Source organism: Barbatula barbatula (assembly GCF_947034865.1).
Source record: "Barbatula barbatula genome assembly, chromosome: 1".
NCBI classification, from domain to species: Eukaryota; Metazoa; Chordata; class Actinopteri; order Cypriniformes; family Nemacheilidae; genus Barbatula; species Barbatula barbatula.
The window spans coordinates 194,163-221,662 of NC_136766.1; the positions used below are offsets into that span (position 1 = coordinate 194,163).

Genomic DNA, 27,500 nt, shown 5'->3' on the forward strand with positions numbered 1-27,500 from the left:
TTAATGCTGCTCCTCTATGTTGTGCTCAATGTTTCCTCTTAAGGGCAACCTTATAAATGAATAAATGAGATGCATATGTCACATTGAGACTTTCTGAAGCGAGCGACTTAAATGACTGAATGTAGAATTTAGCTCCATGTGCTTTTCCTGGATAAGCAGCAGCAGCACAACATTTGAGCAAAACAAAGGGTTTGAATGAAACCGAGCTGTGATTTAATAACACTAGCCAGAGAACTGAAGAAGGTTTAATTTAAATAATCGTAGCACAGCAGCTTGGGGAAGATTGAGTTTAAACAAGAGAAGCTGAATCTCTCTGATCTCATTTCACTCGCTGACTGCACCGAGGCTTTAAAGTGAATTTCTTCCAATCGTTTAAGAAGAATCTTAAAAATCAATTCAGGGTGACTGAATGTAATGTTGAGGAAATGTTAGAGCGAGCAGAGATCGTGACAGTCTTTTGTCTTTTGTGTATTGATATTACTAGCAGCAGGATGGACAAGCCAATTCATTGAATCAAAAAAAAAATTATTGGCAGGGTCAAATAAGACTTTTATATTTCCAAAAAGCGCAGACAAACATTAAATATATTAATTTGCACATATAAGCAGGCATGTTAAAATATATATTCTCGTCTGTATAAGCAGCAAAGACAGGTTGCTGTCATATGTGTTGATGTGCTATCGTACAGTTTTTTGATTGTTTTGTCATGACTGCAGTTGACAGACCTCACAGCAGCTTTGTGCTTGAACTTTCTCTCTCTGTCTGTCTTTCTATCTGTCTCTCTCCCTTTCTAGGTCTCTCTGCAGTGCTGTTGCTTATTCAGCATCTTCTCTTCATTTCTGTGTACGTATGTGTGTGTGTAGCTCCCAATTTCCTCTTTCTTCCACACACTCACACACCGTAAAAATCCTGCCTTGTGTGTGTGAGGGATCTGAATGTGAGGAACACACCTCATTTTAGCGAGAGAGCATCTTCTTTCTTCTGATCAGGCAATTGTAGAGGACAATAGAAGAACTTGAGACTCTCTGGGCTGGTCTGATCTCAACCCCGATTGCTCTGTTCGGTCTGTTCAACCAGCGTTCTTTCATTAACACACTGTGACATTGACACCAGTGACCCGTACACACACACACACACACACACACACACACACACAAGCAGTCTGAGGCCTGCAGAGGGTAAGAGATTGTGTAAATTAAAAATGAAATGAAAGTTGTTCACAAATTTTTGCCGCTTATAGCACAATACAAAGCTGGATTTGATTTAGGAGTGTGACCTTCTTTCTTCACATCTTAGGACCTTTTGCCATTTATCTCTGGAAAACTCAAGTGTAATAGCTCCGGATGGAAAATTGTCGGTCTTTTTGTCGTTTTTTTCGGTTTTCCCGGGTCTGTTTCTTAACTCTGTTGTGTAACATTTAATATATTACTTCTCTCTGTATTTGTCGCTGATATGGAGCATTTGATAAGAGACAATGGTCTATAGCTGTAGAAATACATTTGCACAATATTCTGTAAGGGTCTATACAGTCTGCATTTGTATGATTGGTTCTACTATAGCCAAATACATTTATTTTGGAAACGAGAACAGTTTTAGGGTTTTAGCTGCATGTCACATGATCATCACACGGGTAAGAGGAAACTTCTCTTGACAAAGTTAATATCTTAGATGGTGGTGTGATTACTGGAGTATGTAATAAAGTCTCATAGAATAACATCATCATTCCTGAAAATCTACTGTCTGGTGCCGTAAAATGGCCTCTTATTGAAATTTGTTTGTAGCTCTATGATTGAGCGATAGACCTACCAATACATTTCTGAGACAACTATGATCTTCTGTATGTTATTTTCTCCTATATTATATAACTATGTACAGAATTTTCACTGCAATTTTCATATGTCCTCATTAGGCATTTCTATTTAAGGTGAGGCTTCTTTCCTCCTCAGCAATTGCTTAAGTTGTTATTTATTAGTAATAGAAAACACCAAAGCAACGAACTGTAACAAAGATGAACTAGGAAGTGAATAAAACCTAATAAGGTTTTTAAACAGCCTTTCATTATTCTTCTTCATTGCTTTTTTCTATGTCTATTTCTTCCTTCTCTCTCTTTCTCTTATAAAAGCAGATGTGGTTGTGGAAAGGTCAGGCTGGTCCATCAAACTTTTGCTGGATTATGGCTCTGCTCTTTCTGAAATCCATTTTCTCAACAATCTACTGTTCTAGACGTTAGCCACTGTGTGCTGGTAACCTGCTGTTAAAGTTTTTTCTGTGTGTGTGTTTCTCTGTGTGTCTGAGAGAGAGAGGGGATATGATAAAATGCTTTTTAAATTCAACTTCTGCTGCTTGGCATTAGAATTTTCACATCCGGCCACATTTATACAGTGTGTGTTCAGCACCACAGACAGCTCCGGTCACGTTTATACAGTGTGTGTTCAGCACCACAGACAGCTCCGGTCACGTTTATACAGTGTGGGTTCAGCACCACAGACAGCTCCGGTCACGTTTATACAGTGTGTGTTCAGCACCACAGACAGCTCCGGTCACGTTTATACAGTGTGTGTTCAGCACCACAGACAGCTCCGGTCACGTTTATACAGTGTGTGTTCAGCACCACAGACAGCTCCGGTCACGTTTATACAGTGTGGGTTCTGCACCACAGACAGCTCCGGTCACGTTTATACAGTGTGTGTTCAGCACCACAGACAGCTCCGGTCACGTTTATACAGTGTGTGTTCAGCACCACAGACAGCTCCGGTCACGTTTATACAGTGTGGGTTCAGCACCACAGACAGCTCCGGTCACGTTTATACAGTGTGGGTTCAGCACCACAGACAGCTCCGGTCTTGTTATATAGTGTGTTTATACAGTGTGTGTTCAGCACCACAGAATTATTATTATAAAATTGAATGTTATATTATATTATTTTATATTATTGAGAAACATTTTGATATTAAAAAACAAAGCCTGTGATGTGCAAGCAGTGAAAACTCTTAAACTCAAACGGCCCGTCACTGCCTGATTACCAGCTGCTGCAGTTACGAGGCTTCTTGCACATATATTCTGTTAGTGGAAATATGTGCAGGACAGAAAGATGATGTGTGCTCTGGAGGTTGTAATTTGACGTTCTGCTGCTGTGGTTTGTTTTTTACTTTAGTCTGACAGCCTGTGATTTCAGCTTTGCGTCTGGCGCTGAATCTCATCTGCCGTGCATATGAAAGTATGATTAATTTTCATAATACCAGTGCTGTCTGATAACATATTTTCCTAGAGTAAACAAAGAAAATAAGTTGTCGGGGTTTGTATAACAGGCAGGTCATTCATAGTATTTCAATAATAACAGCATATCTGTGTGTCTGTGATGTCTCACCACCCACCCACTCAACGCGCACAAACTATTCCCACAGCCGAGTGCTTGAGAAAGCTATTCGTCTGACTCCATCAGCATCCACGCTGTTGTCTTCTCTTCACACTGAGGAACATGTTGGAGAATTGGCATTGATCATGAGTGTGAGATTCTCACGTGGTTTTGTCAAATGGGAAAAACAACATATGCCGAAAGAAAGTCTCTCTTCCCCCTAGTGGTCGTGTCTTTGATAATTGGGGACAAGGTCATTTACTGAAGACGACACATAAGCATGCACGCTTGAGTCACATGTCGATATAACCATAGGGGTGTGTGGTCCAAATGGATCCAAATGGATAGATTTTAGTGTTTTATTTATATGTGTCAGGTTTCATTTTAATATGATATTTGTATGTGTAGCAATATTCACGTGCGACATAATTAGTCGATTGGTTTATTTGAGCACAACGACAGAACATGGTGTAGACTGTCTGTCTGTCTGTCTGTCTGTATGTTGTCTTTTTCTCTGCTGCAGTTTGCACAAACATTTAGCTGGTCCTGTTCAGCAGATGTATTTAGCCCAAGAGACTTTTAACTGAGAATAATAGCAGCAGAAGGCCTTCATGCAATACAAGGAATGTTTCTCTATTAGTACTAGAATAGTGCTGTGCAGTGTTTCCTACAGGATTTTGAGAGACTAATCAGCATACTGTGACGTCATCATGTTGTGTTTGGTCTGGTGTTGGCACTTGATATCTGCTTTTCTTCACATCTCTAATCTGTCACATTATACTGCATTTTACAGCTGAATGCAACCAGCGGTGACTTTTACTGCTGCTAAAATCCTGATACATAAACGCAACATTATCGGACAAAATAAAATAAAAATTACATTAAAGGTCCAGTCAGTAATATCTAGCGGCAAGGTTATGAATTTCAACCCTCCCCCTCCCTTTCCAAACACTACGACGGCTGACAGAACATGGTGAATTATACAAAGGGACCTGCGGTGTATATAGATAGAAATAGCTCATTCTAAGGTTTAATGAAAATAACGCTTAATATGTGTAAGCTCTTTATACACCTATGAAGACATAGCTATGTATATTATACTGCATTTCTATCAATAGATCATCACAAAACGTATGCACTGGGTGCTATATGCTGTTTCTCTTTCTCGTCAATGTGTTGCTGTATTATGAGCGCTTCTTTGATTTTACATCGAAGTGATAGTTTTATTAAAGCTCACGTATAGTGATTTGCCGCAAATTCAGAAATATTGAGGAATCACTGTTACACGGAGCTAACTACGCACAGCACGACGCTCATTGGTAGAAGCCGAGGGCACGCACACGGCCACACGTCACTCACATCAATCAATCAAGTCAGGAAAGAAAGAAAGAAGACACTGAAGCGCTGTTTATTCACAAGTTAATCCATCACAGCTACATTCATTATCAGAGGTGGATAAAAAAGGACAAAATGTGATGCCAAATACATAGACTTGGGTGGCCTGCCCAAGTAAATGCATTGTATGGGAACACTGCTGCGATATAGCGGACGTTTGCATGCAGAAATGTTCTCTGTGTTTGCTTCAGTTAGCTCTCTGTGTCTCGCAGAGAGATGTGTTGACAAAAGACAGAAACTGGACGTGAGGATGATTGGGTCATCAGTCCTGTCATAAATATGACAATTTTTAAAGGCTGCAGTATAATATCAATCTCCCTTCTTGTGTCTGTTGAGACATATACCGACCTTTTGTATTTATTGCTACATTTATAGTTATAAATATAAAGTGAATACTAACACAGACCCGCATATATGGACAGAACACGTAGTGTGACTGAGAAGAACCTCTTGCATCTCAGAAACGCTGCTGAATCATATCAACTGTGTCTCTGTAATCGCTTTCTGTGTTTAGCAGATGTAAGGACTCTGTGCACAAGCGTAGTGACAAACTTCCCTTGTTGCCCGAAGTCAGGATATCAGTTTCCGCATCTCTTATGTGTTTATTTTTTTAAACTGCATAACATACCAAAACCACATTGCTGTCAAACTTGAGCTGGTTTGATGTGTGTATTATATGAAACCGTAGTATTCGTTGGTGTTGTTTTGTCTGAGCTTGTGACTCGTCTAGGAGGAGGTTAACATCAGACTCTCTCTACTGACAAACTTCCTGTTTCTCTGTCACGTTGCCAAGGTTACTTCTTTTTCTTGTTTTAATTAACTGATGTGGATTGTATACTTTATTATTCATATAAGTCAAAGCAGCAGAATTATAATGAGGATTGTTTTGCACATGGATTGCTTCGATGGCATTATAGTTGTATTAGACTATAAGGCATTTCCCTCTGACCCTTTGTGATTGCTAATTTGCTGTCATTGCCTTCTTGGCTATACTGCTTTATTACCCACAGTTCATTGCGCTCTGAGCCTCCGGTGCCATTTAATGTCCGTGGAACTCATTTAGCAAAATTGACCAGTAAAAATCATAAGAAAAATGTTTGTGGGTGTAAGTACTACAAATGTTTCCTGAGTTGATCCATGTGTTTAATTTCTAATCTTTAAAGGGGTCATTCCACACGGATAAAATGAATATTATTGTCTGCTTTAGATGTAATACAATGTGTAAACACGATTTAAGTTTTAATACATATCTCCTCTTTGCTCCGCCTCTCTGAAACACGCTGATATTTTACAAAGCTCATCGCTCTGAAAAGCGAGATGTGCTATGAATGGCCAGTTCACTAGTGCGTAGTGATTGGTCGAATACTGCACGGAAACGCCTCTTACCATATTCGGAACATCAGGTTCCAAAACTACTGACAGGTAATTAAATGGCATCGATCCTTCCTTTTCAATTGGAGCCTGAATCTGAACTGGAAAATGAATCTCAAGCCGATACAACTTTGCCAGCGTGACTCGCAATCAGCTGTACGCGCATCGGTCCCGCATCTCTCACGGAGGAGATCGGGAGCTTAAAAGGACGACTGGCAGGACTGTTGACGAGAGAGGACCGGGCCCGAACAAGTTTATGTTTTATGGCCGGCAGTCTACCATGAGGCGGCTGCCGGTCTTTACTTCCATGTTCATTGTTTGTTTAATTAAATGTCCTCTGGTCCCCGCCTCCTTCCTTCCCTTCTATTGAACCTTCATTACAATGAACTACTCCTTTAATGCAGGAAACACATGAAAAGGCCAAAGTTCGCAGAGACAATGGATTGGTTATTTTAAGATGCTTACAGTCAGTTGTGCTTCTGTAGTTGGTCTCATTTAGTCATTTTACATTTAGTCATTTAGCAGACGCTTTTATCCAAAGTGACTTACAGATGAGGAAACATTGGAAGCAATTATAACAACATAGGCAACAAAATACATAAGTGCATCAAACTAGTCTATTAAAGCCTAGCACAGTATACAAAGCTAAGAATAGTGAGGTTAGTAAGTCTCATTGATGTCTGTGAACTAAACACTACTGTGATATATAGAGCCATTTATAATGTCTGCGTCTTTACATTAGCAGGTCTAGCAGATGGTTTCTTAGCAAAGCAACTTGCAGTAAAGAGCACAAATCATGTTAACAGCAATTATAAGGACAGGCAGAAGCCCATAATAATAGCACATATACTGTCACTGGTAAAGTAATGCATGTGCATATTGTTCTGTCTTAAAGGGACATTTCACAGAAAAAATTTAATTCTGTCATGAATTACTCAACCTCAAGTTATTCCAAACCTGTATAAATGTATTTTTTCGGTTGAACCCAAAACAAGATGAGATTTCTGAGACACAACTCATTACCATAGTTGAAAACATTTAAATGGTAGTCAAAGGTGCCACAGAAATGTAATTTGCTAATATTCTTCCAAATATCTTTCTCAATTGTTTTATGTAGGTTTGTAACTTCCAACTTCATGGTGAGTAATTTTTGGGTGAGCCTTCCCTTTAAGTGTGTTGGCGCTTCCTACCTATCCATTTACATTTCAGTCATTAAGCAGACGCTTTTATCCAAAGCAACTTACAGATCATGAAACATTGGAAGCAATTATAACAACATATCCCAGAACAGACTACTGGATGACAAGCAGTCAGTGCTTGGGCCGCTGCTTTTCTCCATCTACATGACATCCTTGGGACCCATCATACAGGCACACGGCTTCTCCTATCACTGTTGTCCTGATAACACCCAGATCTACATCTCGTTTCACCCAGACGATACCACTGTAGCAGCTCGCATAACAGCCTGCCTAGAAGACATCTCAGCTTGGATGAAAGAGCATCACCTACAGGTGAACCCCAGACAAAACGACTTGTGTTTCCAGCACACCCCACGGTGCAACACAATCTCACCATCCAACTTGGCAATACCTCAATCACTCCTTCCAAAACAGCCAGGAACCTCGGAGTCATATTTGAACAGCTGTCCTTCAATGATCACATTGCAAAGACAAAGCGATCACGCCGATATGCCTTTTTCAACATTCGAAAGGTTAGACCCTACCTCACTGAGCCTTGTCCAGGCCCTGGTCATCTCAAGGTTTGACTACTGCAATGCTCTGCTTGTTGGTCTTCCTGCAAAGGCTATCAAACCACTTCAGCTGGTTCAAAACGCAGCAGCACGCCTCATCTTCCAACAGCCCAAGAGGGCTCATGTGACACCCCTTTTTATCTCTCTCCACTGGCTACCGGTTGAAGCCTGAATCAGATTCAAGTCACCGATGTTTGCATACAGGACTATCACTGGATCTTTCACACATAGCATACTTTCACACCCTCCTACACTCCTACACCCCATCAAGAACCCTGCATGCAGCAAACCAGCGCCATCTTGTATTGCCTTCACAAAAGGGAAGTCAATTCTCCTCTCATTTTCATTTCAAACACTCATTCTCCTTTACAACAACTCCTTCCTGGTGGAACATTCTTCCTAACTCAGTCCGGTCAACCACAACTCTCACAACCTTAAAAAAAACTACTTAAAACAGTGAGACGTACAAATCCATGAGTCATGCGTGAAGCATGTTAAACTGTGCAACACGTTCACTCATACACGCAGAACCGGCAGATGACAGATTTAATAGAAAATAAGAAAAGGAAATAATAAGGCTCTAGATATAGGCTATATGAACTCAATGGAGGCGGGAAAGAAGTTATAATCGCAAAAGAGTCTAAAAGTAAGTAAATAAGCGATGTGCCATCAATTAACATCACAAACAAAAACAAGGACAATCTCACTTCACACAAACAAGCCACTCTGTCTAATGCACAGCATGGCAAGAATGATGTGAAAGTAGGGCGGCAACTAACGATTATTTTGAAAATCGATTAGTTGGACGCTTATTTTATCGATTAATCTGATAAAACGTTTAATTAGATCTTTGGTTATGGATGTCTGCCTAATTAACACACCAAGGCTTATGAGTTGTTTCAGGTGTGTCATATTAGAAGCAGCTGAAAATAGTCAATGTGGGAGGGAGTGGTATGTTGGCCAAGGAAATAGTTTTTTTTGTTGTTGCATGAAAAGTGAGATTCAAATGTAGCGAAATACAGTAAAAAGTATCCCGAAAAAAAATACTTGAGTTTAGTACAGATACTCAAAAGGTGTCCTTAGGTACAGTACTCAAAAGTAAATGTACTTCGTTACTTCCCACCTCTGGACTAAATATCAGAGTTTTTAGCCACAAATTGGGTTTTACCAGTATAATCTTAAATTTTGTCATTTAACACTCCTCTCACCTTAAAACTTTAAAACTGCGCGGCTTGAAGAGATGCATTCAAAACATGCCTGGCTTTAAAACTGTGCACCTTGCTCTGAGCAGAGAAACCGGTTTGACTTACAAACTGCGCACCTTGGGCAGCATGGTGAGACACCTCTGACTTTTCAAACTGCGCACCTTGCGATGCACGGAGAGACACGTCTGACTTTTAAACTGTGCAACTTGTGCCGAATGGAGAGACACGTCAGACTTTAAAACTGCGAACATTGCGCTGCACGGAGAGATACTTCGGGCTTTAAAACTGCGCAACTTGTGCTGCACGGAGAGACACTTCTGACTTTAACCCCCAGTTGATGCGATGGTTTGGTTAGAGTGTTGGGCTTGTGATCAGAAGGTTGCTGGTTCTAATCACAGTGCCAGCAGGTCATGACTGAAGGGTCCTTGAGCAAGACACCTTACCCCTGATTGCTCTGCAGTAATGTGCCACTGTATAAAACTACTTGTAAGTCGCTTTGGATAAAAGCGTCTGCCAAATGAATAAATGTAAATGTAAATGTAAATTTTTGCTGCACTGCTCGAGCTCAAAGTAACAGTACACTATGAAGATGGACAAAATTAATTGTTGCTTAATAAAAGTCCTCAAAATGCACAGAATAAGCAAGCCTGTTGTGTATTTTTGCAAGATGGTAAAAACAAGCACACATTTATATTTCATGTACCGCTTCATTTGTTTTTAAATATTTCTGTAGTCTGTATTCAGGTACTCTAGGTCCGTCCTATTTTGAAGTATGACTGCAACAACATGATTTGGGCTGTTTATTGTTTACCATTTAAGTGGGTGTTGCACACTTGCTAACATAAGTTTAAATGCATCACATTTTTAATTGTTTAAACTTAGAGAACAAATGCATGTTGTATGGTTGGTTGGCTCACCTTGCACATTTGATGCATTTGCTGTCACACTGTACAAAAGCTTCCGGTGTGAATACCCTCACAAGTCTGTTGGTGCAGTAATGATGTAGTTACGTTGACGGCGCTGCTCTCGCTCTGCTCACGCATGCAGTGTAAACTGGGGGTTAAACTGCGAAGCTCATGCTGCACGAATAGACACGTCTAAAATAGTCATTTAAAAGGGAAGAAGACGTGCTTGATTTATAACAGCGCAGCTCGCAAGAGACGTCACAGACCTACTAAACGATAATGAAATTCATTGATAACTATTTTCAGTTTAGTTGTTGCAGCCCTATGTGAAAGCATACAAAGCTCTCTGATATCACGGTGCTTCAATGTCGAACGCCAATGTGTCTATCTTGTTTTAGACGACAGACAAAATCAGGAGCCTCACGATTCAGTTGAAAAGTGGATTGAGGATGCCTTCAAGATCGATCAGAAAATCTGAAACACAAATGATTTCTCAATTCTTCTTTAGTGTTGTTTCAATGAGAGTCAATGGGGTTCAATGTTGTTTGATTATCAACATTTCTGAACAAGAAGGGAAGTCATAAAGGTCTGACATGACCAAATGATAGGTTTCTACTATTCCTGTAACTACTGGTAACTTATTTGCTGTAATTGGCTGTAAGACTCTGTGTGTTTTATTTATTAAATCACTTTGTGTCATTTTTAATATTCTGTCAAAATATTCAATTACACTGACCCACCCAAACAAATGCCTTCCCTGCCATCCTCTTGAGTCATTTCTGAGACAGTTCTGAGAAAGGTGTCATTTATATGAGCGATCTGAGAGAGATGAAGAGACAGATGGAGAGAGACTGAAAAAGAGAGACAAATGGCTTCACAGCAGGTGGACGGTCACGCTCTTTAGAAGAGGAAAATTAGATTCAGCCAAGATCATTACAACACACACACACAACATATGCAAGCACACACCAGCATTTCATATAAGACACACACATTTTCAGATGCATTTGTTTCTTCGTCTTCATTCCAAAAATTGGTCACGCACAGAAACCTTGCACACTGAGTCTGATGCGTATTAAAGGATTGGGTTACCCCAAAAATCTAAATGTTGCCATTATTTCCTCAACCACATCCCTTTCCACACCTTACAAGACCTCTCAGCGTCTTTGGAACACAAATTAAGATATTTTTGGAGACATTCGTAGAGACTCATAGACATCCAGGTTCTGAAAATGCTGGGGGGTCTTAAAAGGTGTAGAACGTCATGTGGGTGAGTAAATAATGGCAAAATGTAGATTTTTGGGTGAACTAACAAATCCATCTCGAAAAAAGTTTGCAAAACAAAACAGCCTGGTGCTGATGTTGCTCTGCTCTCTCTGCTTTCACCCCTCACAGCTGTCTGCATCTGCATACCTGACAACACTCCTGTTTTCACACCCATCTTCTGCCATCATCCTGTGAAAGGCCCGTATTTCATTTTTTTCTCCCACAAAAAGCTGGAACGTGATTTCGAAAAGACAGAGAGGGATCCCTGGAATGCGATCGCTGGTCTCTTTCGTAAACCCTGTTTTGAAATCAGTACATACCATTCTGTTTTCCAAGCTGTTCTGCAGTCACACTCTCTCGCTTTATATCCGATGTCTCTGTACCCTCAGACAGTGCTTTGTGCTGCGAGACGAAAGGGATCAACTCACGCCATCCTGGATTTTGGACGGTGGCTCAGAAATGTCAAAAAACCTCTCAAAATGTTTGCTACGGATGGGAAAACCGCAGAAAATCAATACATTTTTAAATTACAAATTTTGGAGTCCGTGTGTAAATGTGATCGAAACAGCGAATATTTTGGAATCTTAAGCTGGAAGTTATGTTAAAGGCTTAAAAGGGATCATATGTAGGGCCAGGCGATATATTGTGCAATTCTTATGCTCAGTTTCCTCAATGAATTACGGTTAAATACCGCAACATCTGAAAGCCAGAGGCCTCTCTCGCGCAGAAACTCTGAATATGGGACACAGAAGAACAATTAACACACGCAGTTCCGGGAAATTACAATGGTGGTGATATTCTATCGCTGTTCTTCAAACCTTTTCAGGTATTTTCATGATAATAAAATACATTTATAATGATGATGTTTGATGAGTGTTGCTTTTTCATATGCACGTTATAAATGATTCAATCTCGTAGTGAATTTAGATCAAGCAGTACTTCCTACTGAGCAAAGAGCTGTAGTTCATGGAAGAGCTGTGCATAAAACTGAGAATCGATTTCAGAATCTATTTAGACATGCACAATTATTGTGAATCGCGCTATATCGCCCAGCCCTAGTCATATGACACGGCTAAAACTAATTTTATGGTTTGTTTAGATGTATTTCAATGTGTAGACACGATTTAAGGGTCTGAAACGCTATATTTTCCACACACTGTGCATGTTTGTATCTCCTCTCTGACACATACAGATTTCTTTACAAAGCTCATCGCTCTGAGAACCGAGGTGAGCTGTGATTGGCCAGTTAATCAGTGTGCAGTGATTGGTGGAATACTGCAAGCGTGTGATGGAAATGTAACTCTTCTTACCCTATTTGGAACATCAGGTTCCTCTTCAATTGTACTGATACACCCAGGTACGCCCACCTGGCTTGCGTTTACATTTGTGCGGTCCTAGTCCAATCATACCTCGATCTGATGTAGATTTGTGGGGGTGTGGCTACACGAGGCGATTCAGGCAGGTCTGTGTGAGCATTCGCTTTTAGATTGAATGCATCTTTTGTTTTGATACTTACATTTTTGCAATTTTGGGTGCCTAATACATGCATGAGCAACTTATAACACACCAAAGACACAGAAAAACATGTATTCGCACAATATCACCCCTTTAAAGCACTTAAATGTATGTCCTGTGATGTCAGAGTGATTGACAGCTATAAAGAGAGAGGGCTGAACCTGTGCATGATGTCATAGTGATTGACAGGTTTGGTGGGGTCATCTGTTATTCAGAGTCTCGGCTGTGATGTTCAGGTATTACCCGACTGCTTTTCTTCTCAACACAGAATCAAATGGAAATAAAATGGCTTCATTTGAACTGCAGGAGTCCACCGAACTCAAAAAGTGCTTTTATGATCAACAGTCACTTACTCACCGGGGACTCGACCGCTGCGTCATGACACAAACGGAGCTACCGCACAAAATGGAGCCCAACAGACGGCCATTTTACAGACATGACTGTGTGTGCACGTGTGTTTAGGTGTGGATCTCTGTTGTTGAAGGGTTAGCGAGGGAGTCTCATGTGTGTCATGACAGTTTGTGTGCTGTAATCATTTTACTCCTAAACAGGATTATGAGCTCAGATTCTGATAGTACGACATAATGCACAGGCACTTTATATGTCACGGTGTCAGTCTGTGTGTTTTGTGTACGTGTAAAGGTGTAGTTCCAGTAATGTGGCATCAACAGTCTCTCTTGTCCTCAACTGTCCTCTTTTCTCTCTTGTCAGCCGCTGGATTGGAGGATTTATTCCAGTGGCTCGAATCAATTTCACAGTTCCTGCCTCTTTTTAACACGATAATATTTATTGAAGTGCTAATCCGTGTTTGCATTTTACGTCACATGACTCCACTGTGTCCATTTAGAATGTATTGAAGTGTAGTGTACTGACGTCTCTGTGCTGTGTTGTGCAGGACATGATGAAGATGATGATGATGTTTGGCATGGAAATGAAACAGGAAAGCAGCTCCATCAGTGGTGGCGTGCTGCGTTTGATTGGCTAATCAGAAACCATTCCAATAGGCTTTATTAGCAGCAGGAGTCATGGCTGCTGATTGGATAAACAGATTTGACTTGAGAGCGAGAGAGAGGAGATGCTGACAGTGCTGTGCCTGATATCAGATTATAATGAAGCCCAACGCTGCCTCGCTGCAGGAGACGCCGCCATAACCTCAGCTTCAGCTGTTTAGCATGAGATGCTAGCACAGATTTACACCCGTGATTAGCATCGTTCGCTCAACTGCTTGAGATTCCCGGCCCGCGCTTGAGCTCAGAGCACCATATGGCAGAAGTGATTATAGGGCTGGAAACGCTTGCGGGATCATCGCCAGGACTGCATGGACGACACGTTCAGCATCGCCTGCAGATCTCTGACATGTGAAGGTTTTAGATGCACTGATGTGAAATCAGCATTCATTTGGAATACCTGTCATTAATAAAGTGAAAGTCCTATATGATCCATACCTAACCCTGCTTGGGCAGCTGATATCTCTTCTATTTCAAGAGAAATGCCTGAAGAACAAATCATGTTGAAATTAGAATTCGATCTTATTTTTCTTGATCAACACAAATGCTTCAAGAGTAAGTCTGTGCCAAAAGTCCTCAGAAATGACACAGTCACGTGTTCATCTGAATAAATCGAGATATAATTGTGTGATGGCTGTAATGTTGGTGAAATCCATGCGGTCGGTGCAGGAGGTTAAACATTTAGCTTGAAGGAGTTTGTCTGTCCCAAGGCATTTTGTTTGTCTACTGCCGGTTCACAGATCCCCGTTAGAAACCGAATTGAGCTGCTGTCACTCAAACTCACAGTGTAAAGTCACACTAACACTAAATGTGTTCAGCAACATAAACACACAAGCTGATGTGTGATCCCTTCCCCACTACAGGGTACACGTGCGGCCATAATATTTACACACATTCTTTCTTCCTTCCTTCCTTCATGGTTGTTTTTTTGTGTAAAATCACTGTCCATCTGAGCAACGGTAAATTTATTCTCTTTGTGAACATCTGACCTGAGATCATTAAGTCATGCGATGAGGCTGACCTCAGGTCAGTGTAAAGATGGATGCTGTCAGGAGAGAGTCAGTTATTGAACAGATAACGGTCAGAGCCGTCTGCACCTTAGCGCCCTGTGTAGTGCACTGGAGCATCTTATCTGTGTGTGTTGTGTGATGAGACACACACCGGGAGGTTGTTATCAGTAAAGCACTGATGGAGCGTTCCAGTCCTCTCACTGTGACCTTCATGCTGCTCTTCTGTGATTCTGACAGCAAGTTTACTGTGAGGTGCTCCAGCCTGACCTTGCAGAGCGAATCTCACGTGTCATTCGCTGAGGAGAAAATCTGTCACTGATCTTTTCTAAACTCTAATCACATTGGGCTTCATTCATGAAACCTTCGTAAATATGCGAGGAAATTCTAAGTAAAACGGACCTTCCCAAATACTTTGTAACCATCAGATTTCATTGTAAAATGTGTGTATGTTAATAATTTCCAATATTCCTAAACTGGGCGCACATGCACGCTCATTCACAATCACATTTCATTCGTATCAACTAACAATCTGAAAATACAAAAATTTTCATGAATCCATAACTGTATTTTAGAATTACTTTACGAATGATTTACACAATTTAAATTGTGTTTCATCGATGAGATCCAATGATTCCAGTGTTATATTTCAGTCTCTCTCTTTGTCTCTCTCTCTCTGTCTCTCTCTCTGTCTCGCTGGCTCTGTCTCTCTCTGTCTCTCTCTCTGTCTCGCTGGCTCTGTCTCTCTCTCTGTCTCTCTCTCTGTCTGTCTCGCTGTCTCTGTCTTTGTCTCTTTGTCTTTGTCTCTCTGTCTCTCTCTCTGTCTCTCTCTTTGTCTCTCTGTCTCTCTCTCTCTCTCTCTCTCTCTCTCTCTCTCGCTCTCTCTCTCTTTGTCTCTCTGTGTCTCTCTCTCTGTGTGTCTCTCTCTCTGTCTCGCTGTCTCTCTCTCTCTGTGTCTCTCTCTCTGTGTGTCTCTCTCTCTCTGTGTCTCTCTCTCTGTGTGTCTCTCTTTCTGTCTCGCTGTCTCTGTCTCTCTCTGTCTCTCTCTCTCTCTCTCTCTCTCTCTCTCTCTCTGTGTCTCTCTCTCTCTCTCTGTCTCTCTGTGTCTCTCTCTCTCTCTCTCTCTCTCTTTAGTGTTTTACATTACCAATACAGGAGAATTAAATATAAACATTCTGTATAAAATAAAATAAGAGTATCCTATATAAGAAACAATATGTACATATCAATACAGACAAAAGTGCGAAGTATAGACAAAAGTTCTCAGTGAAAGTGACAGGATCCTGTCATAAGTGTCAGTGTTGTGTCAGTGTTGTGTCAGTGTTGTGTTGTGTCAGTGTTGTGTTGTGTCAGTGTTGTGTTGTGTCAGTGTTGTGTGTGTCAGTGTTGTGTCAGTGTCAGTGTTGTGTCAGTGTTGTGTCAGTGTTGTGTCAGTGTTGTGTTGTGTCAGTGTTGTGTCAGTGTAGTGTCAGTGTAGTGTTGTGTCAGTGTTGTGTCACTGTTGTGTCACTGTTGTGTTGTGTCACTGTTGTGTTGTGTCACTGTTGTGTTGTGTCAGTGTTGTGTCACTGTTGTGTTGTGTCACTGTTGTGTTGTGTCACTGTTGTGTTGTGTCACTGTTGTTTTGTGTCAGTGTTGTGTCAGTGTTGTGTTGTGTTAATAACAATAATAATAATAATACATTTTATTTGTATTGCGCTTTTCTAGTACCCAAAGCGCTACAGTACAGTACAAAAGTAAATACATTAAAAATACATTAAAAATACATTAAAAAGAAAACAAACAAGAAATAAGACCAAATATACACATCAAGTGTCACCAATTAAGGCACAGACATCTTAAAAAGAAGGGTTTTTAACTGTTTCTTAAAACTTGTTAGTGTTGGGGCATTCCTAACAGTTAAAGGAAGTGCATTCCACAACCTGGGGGCGGACACAGAGAAAGCTCTTTCACCCATCGTTTTCAGTCTGCAAGAAGGCTGTTTAAGTAGAAAAGAGTTGGCAGAACGGAGAGATCTAGAGGGCATATAGAGCGTAATTAAATCACATATATATGAAGGTGCAATTCCATGTACAGCTTTATATGTTAAGATAAGAATTTTAAAATCAATACGGTCATGGACCGGAAGCCAATGCAGGTTGCTAAGCACCCCAGAGATATGCTGACGAAAAGGAGTATGTGTAAGAACACGTGCAGCTGAATTCTGTATACGTTGCAGGCGCGTAATAGATTTTGCTGGTAGCCCAACATAAAGGGCATTACAATAATCAAGCCTAGAGGTCACAAGTGCATGGACAAGCCTTTCTGCATCAGGTAATGAAAGAAAGGACCTGATCCTAGCAATATTCCTTAAATGGAAAAATGCCGATTTTGAAATGCTCTTAATATGTGCTTCAAGTGTCAAGTGAGAATCAAAAATTACACCAAGGTTACGTACTTGTGGTGATGCAGACAGTACATTGTTTTCGATGTCCAGATTAAAAATGTTACCATTACAGGTAGCTGCAGGGGTACCAACTAAAAGAACCTCAGATTTTGTACCATTTAATTTAAGAAAATTTTGGTACATCCATAATTTAATTTCCTGGAGACAGTTAGAAAGGGTTGCTGAAACATCTGTGATATTAGTTTTTGTGCTAATGTAAATCTGTGTATCATCAGCATAGAAGTGGAACCCCAGACCATGCTTTCTAATAATCTGCCCTAAAGGAAGCATGTAAATATTAAAAAGTATCGGGCCAAGGACAGAGCCCTGAGGAACACCATGACACACCTGTCCAACGTTAGATTTTTTTCTAAAATAACAAACTGGGTACGATCAGTCAGGTATGATTTAAACCACTCAATCACTGTACCGGAAATACCAAGCCAAGTCTCGAGTCTCTCAAGCAGTATAGAGTGACACACCGTGTCAAAGGCCGTGTCTGTGAGTTGGAAATTTGAGGTATCAGGTTAAAACAGTCCAGAATCTCCATCAAGTTAGCAGTATGATTACAACTAGGATTATCAACATGAATGTTAATATCTCCAATAAGAATCATAGATGGACAAAGGGGATTTAGAAATGCAATTAGCTCTGTGAGTTCATCAAAAAACAGAGGTTTAGGCTTCGGTGGCCTATAAATAAACAAAATCAGAACAGGAGTAGCACCGCTCATTTTAAAAACAATACTCTCAAACGATGAAACAGAAGGAACAACAATTTCAGTAACAGAGACATCAGTACTGTAGACAACAGCAAGGCCACCGCCTTTTCCAGTTGCTCTAGATTTGTCAAGATATCTATATCCCGGTGGAGTACATAAATTGAGATTTAGTGCCAAGTTGGTGCCAAGTTTCAGAAATACAGAAGACATCAAGTTTTTTGTCCAAGATGATGTCATAGAGTAAATCAGTCTTTTTGTTCAAAGAACGTATATTCAGATGGGCAAACCTGATGAAATCAGGGCGTACTTTATCAGAGTATATTGTAGACACTTGTTGTGGATAACATAAGTTCGTAGGCCAAACACCACGAGAGATGTTTTGCTTATCAGTACATGCGGGACGGGAACATAAGACCTTAATGTCAGTCCCTGTGATGTTAAAATTCCGCTGTGAACCCCTATGAACATATTTGGGCCGACGTAGAAGGTGAAGTAATCGTAAAGTTTCACAAACACATGTGTTGAGCACCAACTGGTGTTTCAGTGAAAGCAGTTCAGGCAGAGAGTACCTTATCATAGCGTGGTCCGGGTATTCGAAGATCCGCTCTCCACGGAGCCCAGTCACTGACAAAATGCCGATGATAGCAGATAGCAGACGAATCCACATAGTAATGTAGTAGATCCAAGGCGTTGTAGTAAAACAGAACTTCTGACGCACTGTTACACGGGAACACAGTGAGCACACAGGAGTGAAAAATCCAGGCACAGCGTGAGTGTATATCCGATCCCAGTCAGTGTCTGTGTTGTGTGTGTTGTGCTGGTTGTTGCTCTTCTGTCGTGACAGGACTTGACGTATCTGGCCGTCAGGTTTGAGCTGATGGGCTTTTCTCCCAGTATGTATGAGATCTTGTCCTGTTGTTGTGTCAGTGTTTTGTGTGTTGTGTTGTGTTGTGTTGTGTTGTGCTGGTTGTTGCTCTTCTGTCGTGACAGGACTTGACGTATCTCGCCGTCAGGTTTGAGCTGATGGGCTTTTCTCCCAGTATGTATGAGATCTTGTCCTGTTGTTGTGTCAGTGTTTTGTGTGTTGTGTCAGTGTTGTGTGTGTTGTGTCAGTGTTGTGTGTGTTGTGTTGTGTCAGTGTTGTGCTGGTTGTTGCTCTTCTGTCGTGACAGGACTTGACGTATCTCGCCGTCAGGTTTGAGCTGATGGGCTTTTCTCCCAGTATGTATGAGATCTTGTCCTGTTGTTGTGTCAGTGTTTTGTGTGTTGTGTTGTGTCTGTGTTGTGTTGTGTTGTGCTGGTTGTTGCTCTTCTGTCGTGACAGGACTTGACGTATCTGGCCGTCAGGTTTGAGCTGATGGGCTTTTCTCCCAGTATGTATGAGATCTTGTCCTGTTGTTGTGTCAGTGTTTTGTGTGTTGTGTTGTGTTGTGTTGTGTTGTGCTGGTTGTTGCTCTTCTGTCGTGACAGGACTTGACGTATCTCGCCGTCAGGTTTGAGCTGATGGGCTTTTCTCCCAGTATGTATGAGATCTTGTCCTGTTGTTGTGTCAGTGTTTTGTGTGTTGTGTCAGTGTTGTGTGTGTTGTGTCAGTGTTGTGTGTGTTGTGTTGTGTCAGTGTTGTGCTGGTTGTTGCTCTTCTGTCGTGACAGGACTTGACGTATCTCGCCGTCAGGTTTGAGCTGATGGGCTTTTCTCCCAGTATGTATGAGATCTTGTCCTGTTGTTGAAACTGCTTGAAGTCTTTGTGGAAGTTTGTGAACTGGGGGAAGAATGTTTCTCTGATGTCCGAATAGTTTGGACACGAGGTTAAGAAGTGCAGCTCTGTTTCCACTTGTCTCTGTGTGCAGTGTGGACACAGTCGCTCTTCTCTTGGAGTCCATGTCTGTCTGTGTCGGCCCGTCTCAACAGTGAGCTTGTGTTCACTGAGTCTGTACATGGTCAACACTTTTCTTAGTTTAGGGTCTGATACGCTTTTGAGGTATTCTGCCGCTTTATATTCTCTGTTTAATGACCGATAGCATTCAAGTTTACTTTGCTGAGCTGTTGCTTCTGTCCAGTGTTTGAGATATTTTTCTTTTTGTGTTTTTATCATTTGGTTAATTCTGGCTGGAGTTTGGGGTTCAGTTGGACACGTTTGGGGTTTTGGAGTTAGTTCTGAGATCAAGTTGTCTCATCCAACTTTCTCTGGGTTCAGCTCCTGATGACGTAAGGCTTTGTGATGGAGTGTTTCTGTATCGCTGTTCTTAAGGTGGTTATAGAATTTAATCGCTCTTTTTTGTATTTTAATTATTAGAGGATATAGTCCTAATTCTGCTCTGCAGACGTCTCTCTCTGTCTCACTCTCAGTGCTTGTGGTGGAGTGAGTCTGAAGCTGAATTACACTCCAGACTCTGTAATAAGGTGCAGATTTGAGACTCAGTGTGTGTGAAGCAAATTGCTTTTTGACAGTTTAGTTAAGATGGTAATGCAGAGTCATTTACTGCAGACAATTTCCTTTGGATTGCCCTTTGCTGACATTCTGTGTGTGTGTGTGTGCGTGCGTGTGCGTGTGCGTGTGCGTGTGTGTGTGCGAGTGTTTCAGGGTGTGACAGTGTGTTTGTCTCAGTCTCAAATGATTTTGATATAGTCTTGTTCAGTCAGACTGTATAAAAGGGCTGGATTGGGACAAAAAAAGGGCCCTGGCATTTTTACTCAGACCGGCCCACCACAATGGGTCGGACACAACCAACCAGTACACCATCCTTGCGGTCCCTGTAGATATGCATATCTACTGTTCCATTCCCGGAACAGACGGGCGCCGCCTGACAGAAGCCCCTCCATGAAGCGAGTAAAAGCAAAATGTTCAAGCGTCCAACTAGACGCTAATAGCGCGCTTTACTGCATTTGGTGTGAACACTCTATAAGACACTGACTGCATCTGACACGAGAAACTGGGGGGGTGGAGTCTGTTAAGAGATGTTTGGGCCAGCCCAGTGTCAGTATGGAAAATTAACCAATGGGCCGCTGTCCCTGCTTTATGGGCTGGTCGTTGGCCGATTAAAAAAATATAATATTATATTATATCGGCCCCAAGTGCTTCGGCCCACCGGGCATTTGCCCGGTATGCCAGATTACCAGTCCGGCATCTGCTGCATAATGTGAACTACTCATAAAGACCACTCAGACAGAGAGTGTGTTCTAGACCAGATGTTCTCAAAGTGGGGTCCGCAATCCATAGCTAGGGGGACCGCAAAATAATCTGTGACCAGTGCTAGCATGATGAGCTCCAACCGGAAGTTGTTAATTAACAATATGAATTAAACACAGAAAATGATCTGTATTTGTATGTTTTCTGAGAAAAGCGCTTCAAAAGTCTCCACACAACACCAGCTGATGAATTAGGCTTAGCCAAGCCAAACCATCGGTCATTTATACTTTAAAAACATAAATATATGGCTTGCACTTTGTATTACGCAATCATGTAGGAAAGGTCACGTTTGACGGTTGGAACATTTTCTCAGGGTCCCTGGCCCCAAAAGTTTGAGAACTCCTGTTTTCGACATGTCACACTAGACATTTGTCTTCTCTGCTGTAGAAGACGTGCCAGTTATTAAAGGTCACTGATGGTCAGATGATAATGGATCTCTTTATGTGTATGAATATGTAATGACCACTTATGACACAACAAAGCAATTATTCAGCACCCACCTGACCTGCCGCCTCACAACATCATACACGTGTGTGAGAAAGAAAGAGTGTGTGAGAGAGGTCTGGTTGAGGGTGGAGTGTTTAATTGTGAGTTGTTAAAGTGTCTCTTGAGAATAAATGTGCGTGTCTTAATGAAGGCCGAAGGGTTGAGAGCATCAATCAGATCGGTCTTGTCAATGGCTTCATTGTGTTTCAGATGAGCCGAGAGCTGCGCTGTAATTCACACATCAGCTTTCAGCACTCATGACTAGGGATGTAACAACATGATCGATATTGTCCTGTCGCAATAGCAAAATACCTTTCCAAGGTCATCATTTGGAATTTAAAATATCGTAACGTGCACTTTAAACCGAAGGATTCCAGTGAGATTTTGATATTGGTACATCCCTTAACAGATGATCAGTCACATCTCAACTTCTCAGTGTTTCAGCTTGTGTTCATGTAGTTGGATGGGACGGTTTTATGAATTTTGTGTTTTTGTCATGCACTGACGGATGTTTATTGACATCTTTTTTTCATGTGTGTTAGGAATATGAACATGTTTGTTTTTGGTAAGGTTGTTTGTGCTGTATCTAACAAAGTTTATTTGTTTGTGTGGTTTTATCTTGTAGACCTGCAGGACATTGAAATCTGAAGGGCAATACTTTACCTGCAGGGATTCCTCATGTAGACCCGAGCCGTTTGAAAGAAGTAGAGGATTCCATCGCTGATAAGACCATAAGGAATGATCCAGAAGACATGTTCTGATAATTTCTCTGCTCTTTCTCCTGCGCTTGTTTTCACAGACATCAAACATCAGATGCTTAAGAACACCAATTTCCTTTTTGTTGATCCCTCCTGTATTTCTAGTCTGTACCTGATGTACCGGCCCAAGGAGAGACTACAGAGAGAGTCTGGATAAAATCAAGAAGGAGCAACAGAGAGAGAAAAGAAAACCAAAAGAAGAGAGCTCTCTCTCTCTCTCTCTCTCTCTCTCTCTCTCTCTCACAAAGGGCAGTTGTGCTGAGCCGGCAGGTTTGGGAATTTGGCTTTTGCACATAGGCCTCAGGAAAAGTCAAAGAAACACACGTTGTATTTGCTGCCGCCATCCTTTGCCTAAGAAGGGAGTACTTTTTTTGTCTGGTTGTCTGAAATGATGGCAAAGTGTTGTTCCTCCGTGTGGCCCCTGGGGCCGGTACTGTTAGCTGGGCTCTTCTTGTTGGTGGGGGGCCTTGAATTCAGCGGCGGTCCCGGGCAGTGGGCGCGTTACGCCCGTTGGGAGGCAGGCAGCATCGGAGAGCTCAGCTTTAGCCTGAAAACAAACGTGAGCCAAGCGCTAGTCCTTTACCTTGATGACGGAGGGAACTGCGATTTTCTGGAACTCCTGATCGGCGGTGGACATCTGCAGCTCCGATTCGCCATCCACTGCGCCGAACCCGCCTCGCTGCAGATGGAAACCCGCGTCAACGACGACCGATGGCACATGGTGCTGCTTACCCGTAACTACCGTGAGACCATGCTGATGGTGGATGGGGAGACCAAAGTGGCCGAAGTCCGTTCCAAGCGCAGAGAAATGGCCGTGGTCAGCGATCTCTTTGTGGGAGGAATTCCGCCTGACGTTCGTCTGTCCGCCCTGACGTCCAGCACTGTAAAATACGAACCTCCGTTTATGGGATTGATCTCCAATCTGAAGGTGGGAGAGATGCCACCGACTCTAATGAACAGTAACGGGATTCAGAACGATCTGGAGTACCTGTGCAGCAAGCAGAACCCATGTCTGAACGGAGGATACTGCACTGTCCAGTTTGGAGAAGTTCACTGCGACTGTTCGCATACGAGCTTCAGAGGAAAATACTGCAAAGAAGGTAAAACTTTGGCCTCTTTTACTATTGACGCTCTTTTAGAATGATGTGAATTCTGTGTTGCTTGACCCAGTATTTTTTCCAAACAGCATGTAAATGATTTGGTTGTAGATGTAGTTTACCTTGTGTATAGTTCACTTTCAGAGTCTGAGCTTCTGTATAAACAAACACCATGAAGGATCCAATCACAGGCACCTCTACATTTATATATTCTTTTAAACTCTACATGTAATATGATGAAGACAACGTAAGGTTTCCAAAAGGAAATGATTGCCTTTATGTTGTCATAAGCACCTAAATAAACTTAAGGTGTCTGTAATGACAAAAAATACAAATACTTGTACAGAATGTAGGTAACATTACCAGACAGGATAAATAAACACAAGCACCTGCTGTGACAATGTGTTTGTGTGTGTGTATGTGTCATGATTCTCGAGTGGTGAGACACGGAGAGAGGACCCAGGTGCAGACAGCGGGTAAGGGGTTAACATATATTTAATAAATAATAAAACAAAGACCCACGTGGGGGTAACATAACAAAACATGGGAATATAATGACAAGACAGAACAGGACTAAAACTAACTACACATAAACAAGACTTGAATAAACTGTTGACATAAACTACAAATAACTAAACTCACACAACACAGGAACTCACCACACAAACCACAATGAACCAGTACAAGACAGAAGACACAAGGGCATTAAATAAGGGAGCAAATCAAGAGGGAAACAGGTGAAGGGCATTAATCAATAACGAGGTAACAAGACGATGGGAACAATGACGAGACCGGACAGAGTATGGAAGGCCATAAGAACAATAATTGTCTCTCTCCACATTTAACATGAGGTTCTGTCATGATCCTGCCACTAAACCAAGAGAAACATGACATGATGCAGCAGAATCATGACAGTATGTTTATATTTGTGTGTGTGTAAGGTGATGGGTGGAGTTAAGAGGTCATGGAGAGTTGAGAGAGCGTTATGTTCTCAGTGAAAATAAGAGTAGAATAGCAATACACTGTGACCGCAGGAATCATTCGCCCTCTAGAGAGAAGGACAGAGAACATTTTCTCTCTCTCTCTCACAACTAACAAATCTCTCTTCATTTCATTATTGGCCATCTGCAAAGGATATTCTTTACTGTTCTGGTCAGCTGTTCTGTTGTTTTATTAAAATAGTCTCTCATGATCTCTTATATTTTTCTCATCCTAGTGTTGCTGTGTTTATTTTGGGGAGTAAGAAAAGAGGGATTTCAGATAATATTCATCTTGTATTTTGTGGTATCTGCCAAACTTAAACAATCACTTTGTTCCACATTTCAGATGAAGAAATCTTCAATCTTTTTTATGAAATAAATTAAATGTTGTCACAATTATATTTTTGTACACAAAAGTAATTTCAAATGGCTTTAGATAAACAAAATGGGTTTGGTTCTTGATAGATATGATCATGTCTTTTATTTCTTTATACAGTGATGACATGTCTTGTTGAGAAGGAGTGTGTTTGTAAAACAGTGAGAGTTCTTATGAAGCTTGCGGTATGAAAGCGAGTTGATGGATGGACGGATGTTACTCTGAACTAAAGTGCAGACATACGGGAGAGTTGAGATTCAGAAGCGTTCTGTTGTCAGAAGTAAAGCTTTGTCTTTCTGTAATTACAGATGTGAAATGAGATCAGGAGGGCAGAGGATTAAGAGTGATCAGATCATTTATACCACAGCAGTGATGTGCAGCGGCTCGTGTTGATTGGATTACATTGACTTTATGAGCAAATGTCTCTGGTGTAAATGACTGACAGATGCTTGTGTTAAACACCTACAGCGTCACAACTGATCTGCACAAGCAATTATAACATTACACTCTTCATGTACTGTAAATACTAAACAACTGCTCTGCTGTTGATGGGGAAATATCACATACTCTGGAATACAAGTTACAATTCAAGCTCAGAACTATAGACACACATTCCACACACACACACAGCTCAGAACTATAGACACACATTCCACACACACACACACACACACACACAGCTCAGAACTATAGACACACATTCCACACACACACACACACACACACACACACACACACACAGCTCAGAACTATAGACACACATTCCACACACACACACAGCTCAGAACTATAGACACACATTCCACACACACACACAGCTCAGAACTATAGACACACATTCCACACACACAGCTCAGAACTATAGACACACATTCCACAAACACAGCTCAGAACTATAGACACACATTCAACACACACACACACACACACACACAGCTCAGAACTATAGACACACACACACACACACACAGCTCAGAACTATAGACACACATTCAACACACACACACACACACACACAGCTCAGAACTATAGACACACATTCCACACACACACACAGCTCAGAACTATAGACACACATTCCACACACACAGCTCAGAACTATAGACACACATTCAACACACACACACACACACACACACAGCTCAGAACTATAGACACACACACACACACACACACACACACACAGCTCAGAACTATAGACACACATTCAACACACACACACACACACACACACACACACACACACACACACACACACACAGCTCAGAACTATAGACACACATTCAACACACACACACACACACACACACACAGCTCAGAACTATAGACACACATTCAACACACACACACACAGCTCAGAACTATAGACACACTTTCAACACACACACACACAGCTCAGAACTATAGACACACATTCAACACACACACACACACACACACACACACACACAGCTCAGAACTATAGACACACATTCAACACACACACACACACACACAGTTCAGAACTATAGACACACATTCAACACACACACACACAGCTCAGAACTATAGACACACATTCAACACACCCACACACACAGCTCAGAACTATAGACACACATTCAACACATACACACACAGCTCAGAACTATAGACACACATTCAACACACACAGCTCAGAACTATAGACACACATTCCACACACACACACAGCTCAGAACTATAGACACACATTCAACACACACACACACAGCTCAGAACTATAGACACACATTCCACACACACACACACACACACACACACACACACAGCTCAGAACTATAGACACACACACACACACACAGCTCAGAACTATAGACACACATTCAACACACACACACACACACACACACACACAGCTCAGAACTATAGACACACACACACACACACACACACACACACACACACACACACACACACACAGCTCAGAACTATAGACACACATTCAACACACACACATACACACACACACACAGCTCAGAAATATAGACACACATTCAACACACACACACACACAGCTCAGAACTATAGACACACATTCAACACACACACACACAGCTCAGAACTATAGACACACCTTCAACACACACACACACAGCTCAGAACTATAGACACACTTTCAACACACACACACACAGCTCAGAACTATAGACACACATTCAACACACACACACACACACACACACACACACACAGCTCAGAACTATAGACACACATTCAACACACAGTTCAGAACTATAGACACACATTCAACACACACACACACACACACACACAGCTCAGAACTATAGACACACATTCAACACACACACACACACAGTTCAGAACTATAGACACACATTCAACACACACAGCTCAGAACTATAGTCACACATTCAACACACACACACACACACACACACACACAGCTAAGAACTATAGACACACACACACACACACACACACACACACACACACACACACACACACAGCTCAGAACTATAGACACACATTCAACACACACACACACACACACACAGCTCAGAACTATAGACACACATTCAACACACACACACACACACACACACACACAGCTAAGAACTATAGACACACACACACAGCTCAGAACTATAGACACACATTCAACACACACACACACACACACACAGCTCAGAACTATAGACACATATTCAA

At 41.6% G+C, this 27,500-nt stretch overlaps 1 protein-coding gene across 1 annotated transcript in view; it reads left to right on the forward strand.

The window, feature by feature from the left end:
* The window catches only part of nrxn2b (neurexin 2b), a 252,766-nt gene that overhangs the window by 5,438 nt on the left and 219,828 nt on the right, over positions 1-27,500 (forward strand). Inside the window, exon 2 of the mRNA XM_079462581.1 lies at positions 22,224-23,456. Within this exon, the coding sequence (XP_079318707.1) occupies positions 22,745-23,456 (712 nt within the window). The 5' untranslated portion in view covers positions 22,224-22,744. The remainder of the gene's footprint in view (positions 1-22,223; positions 23,457-27,500) is intronic.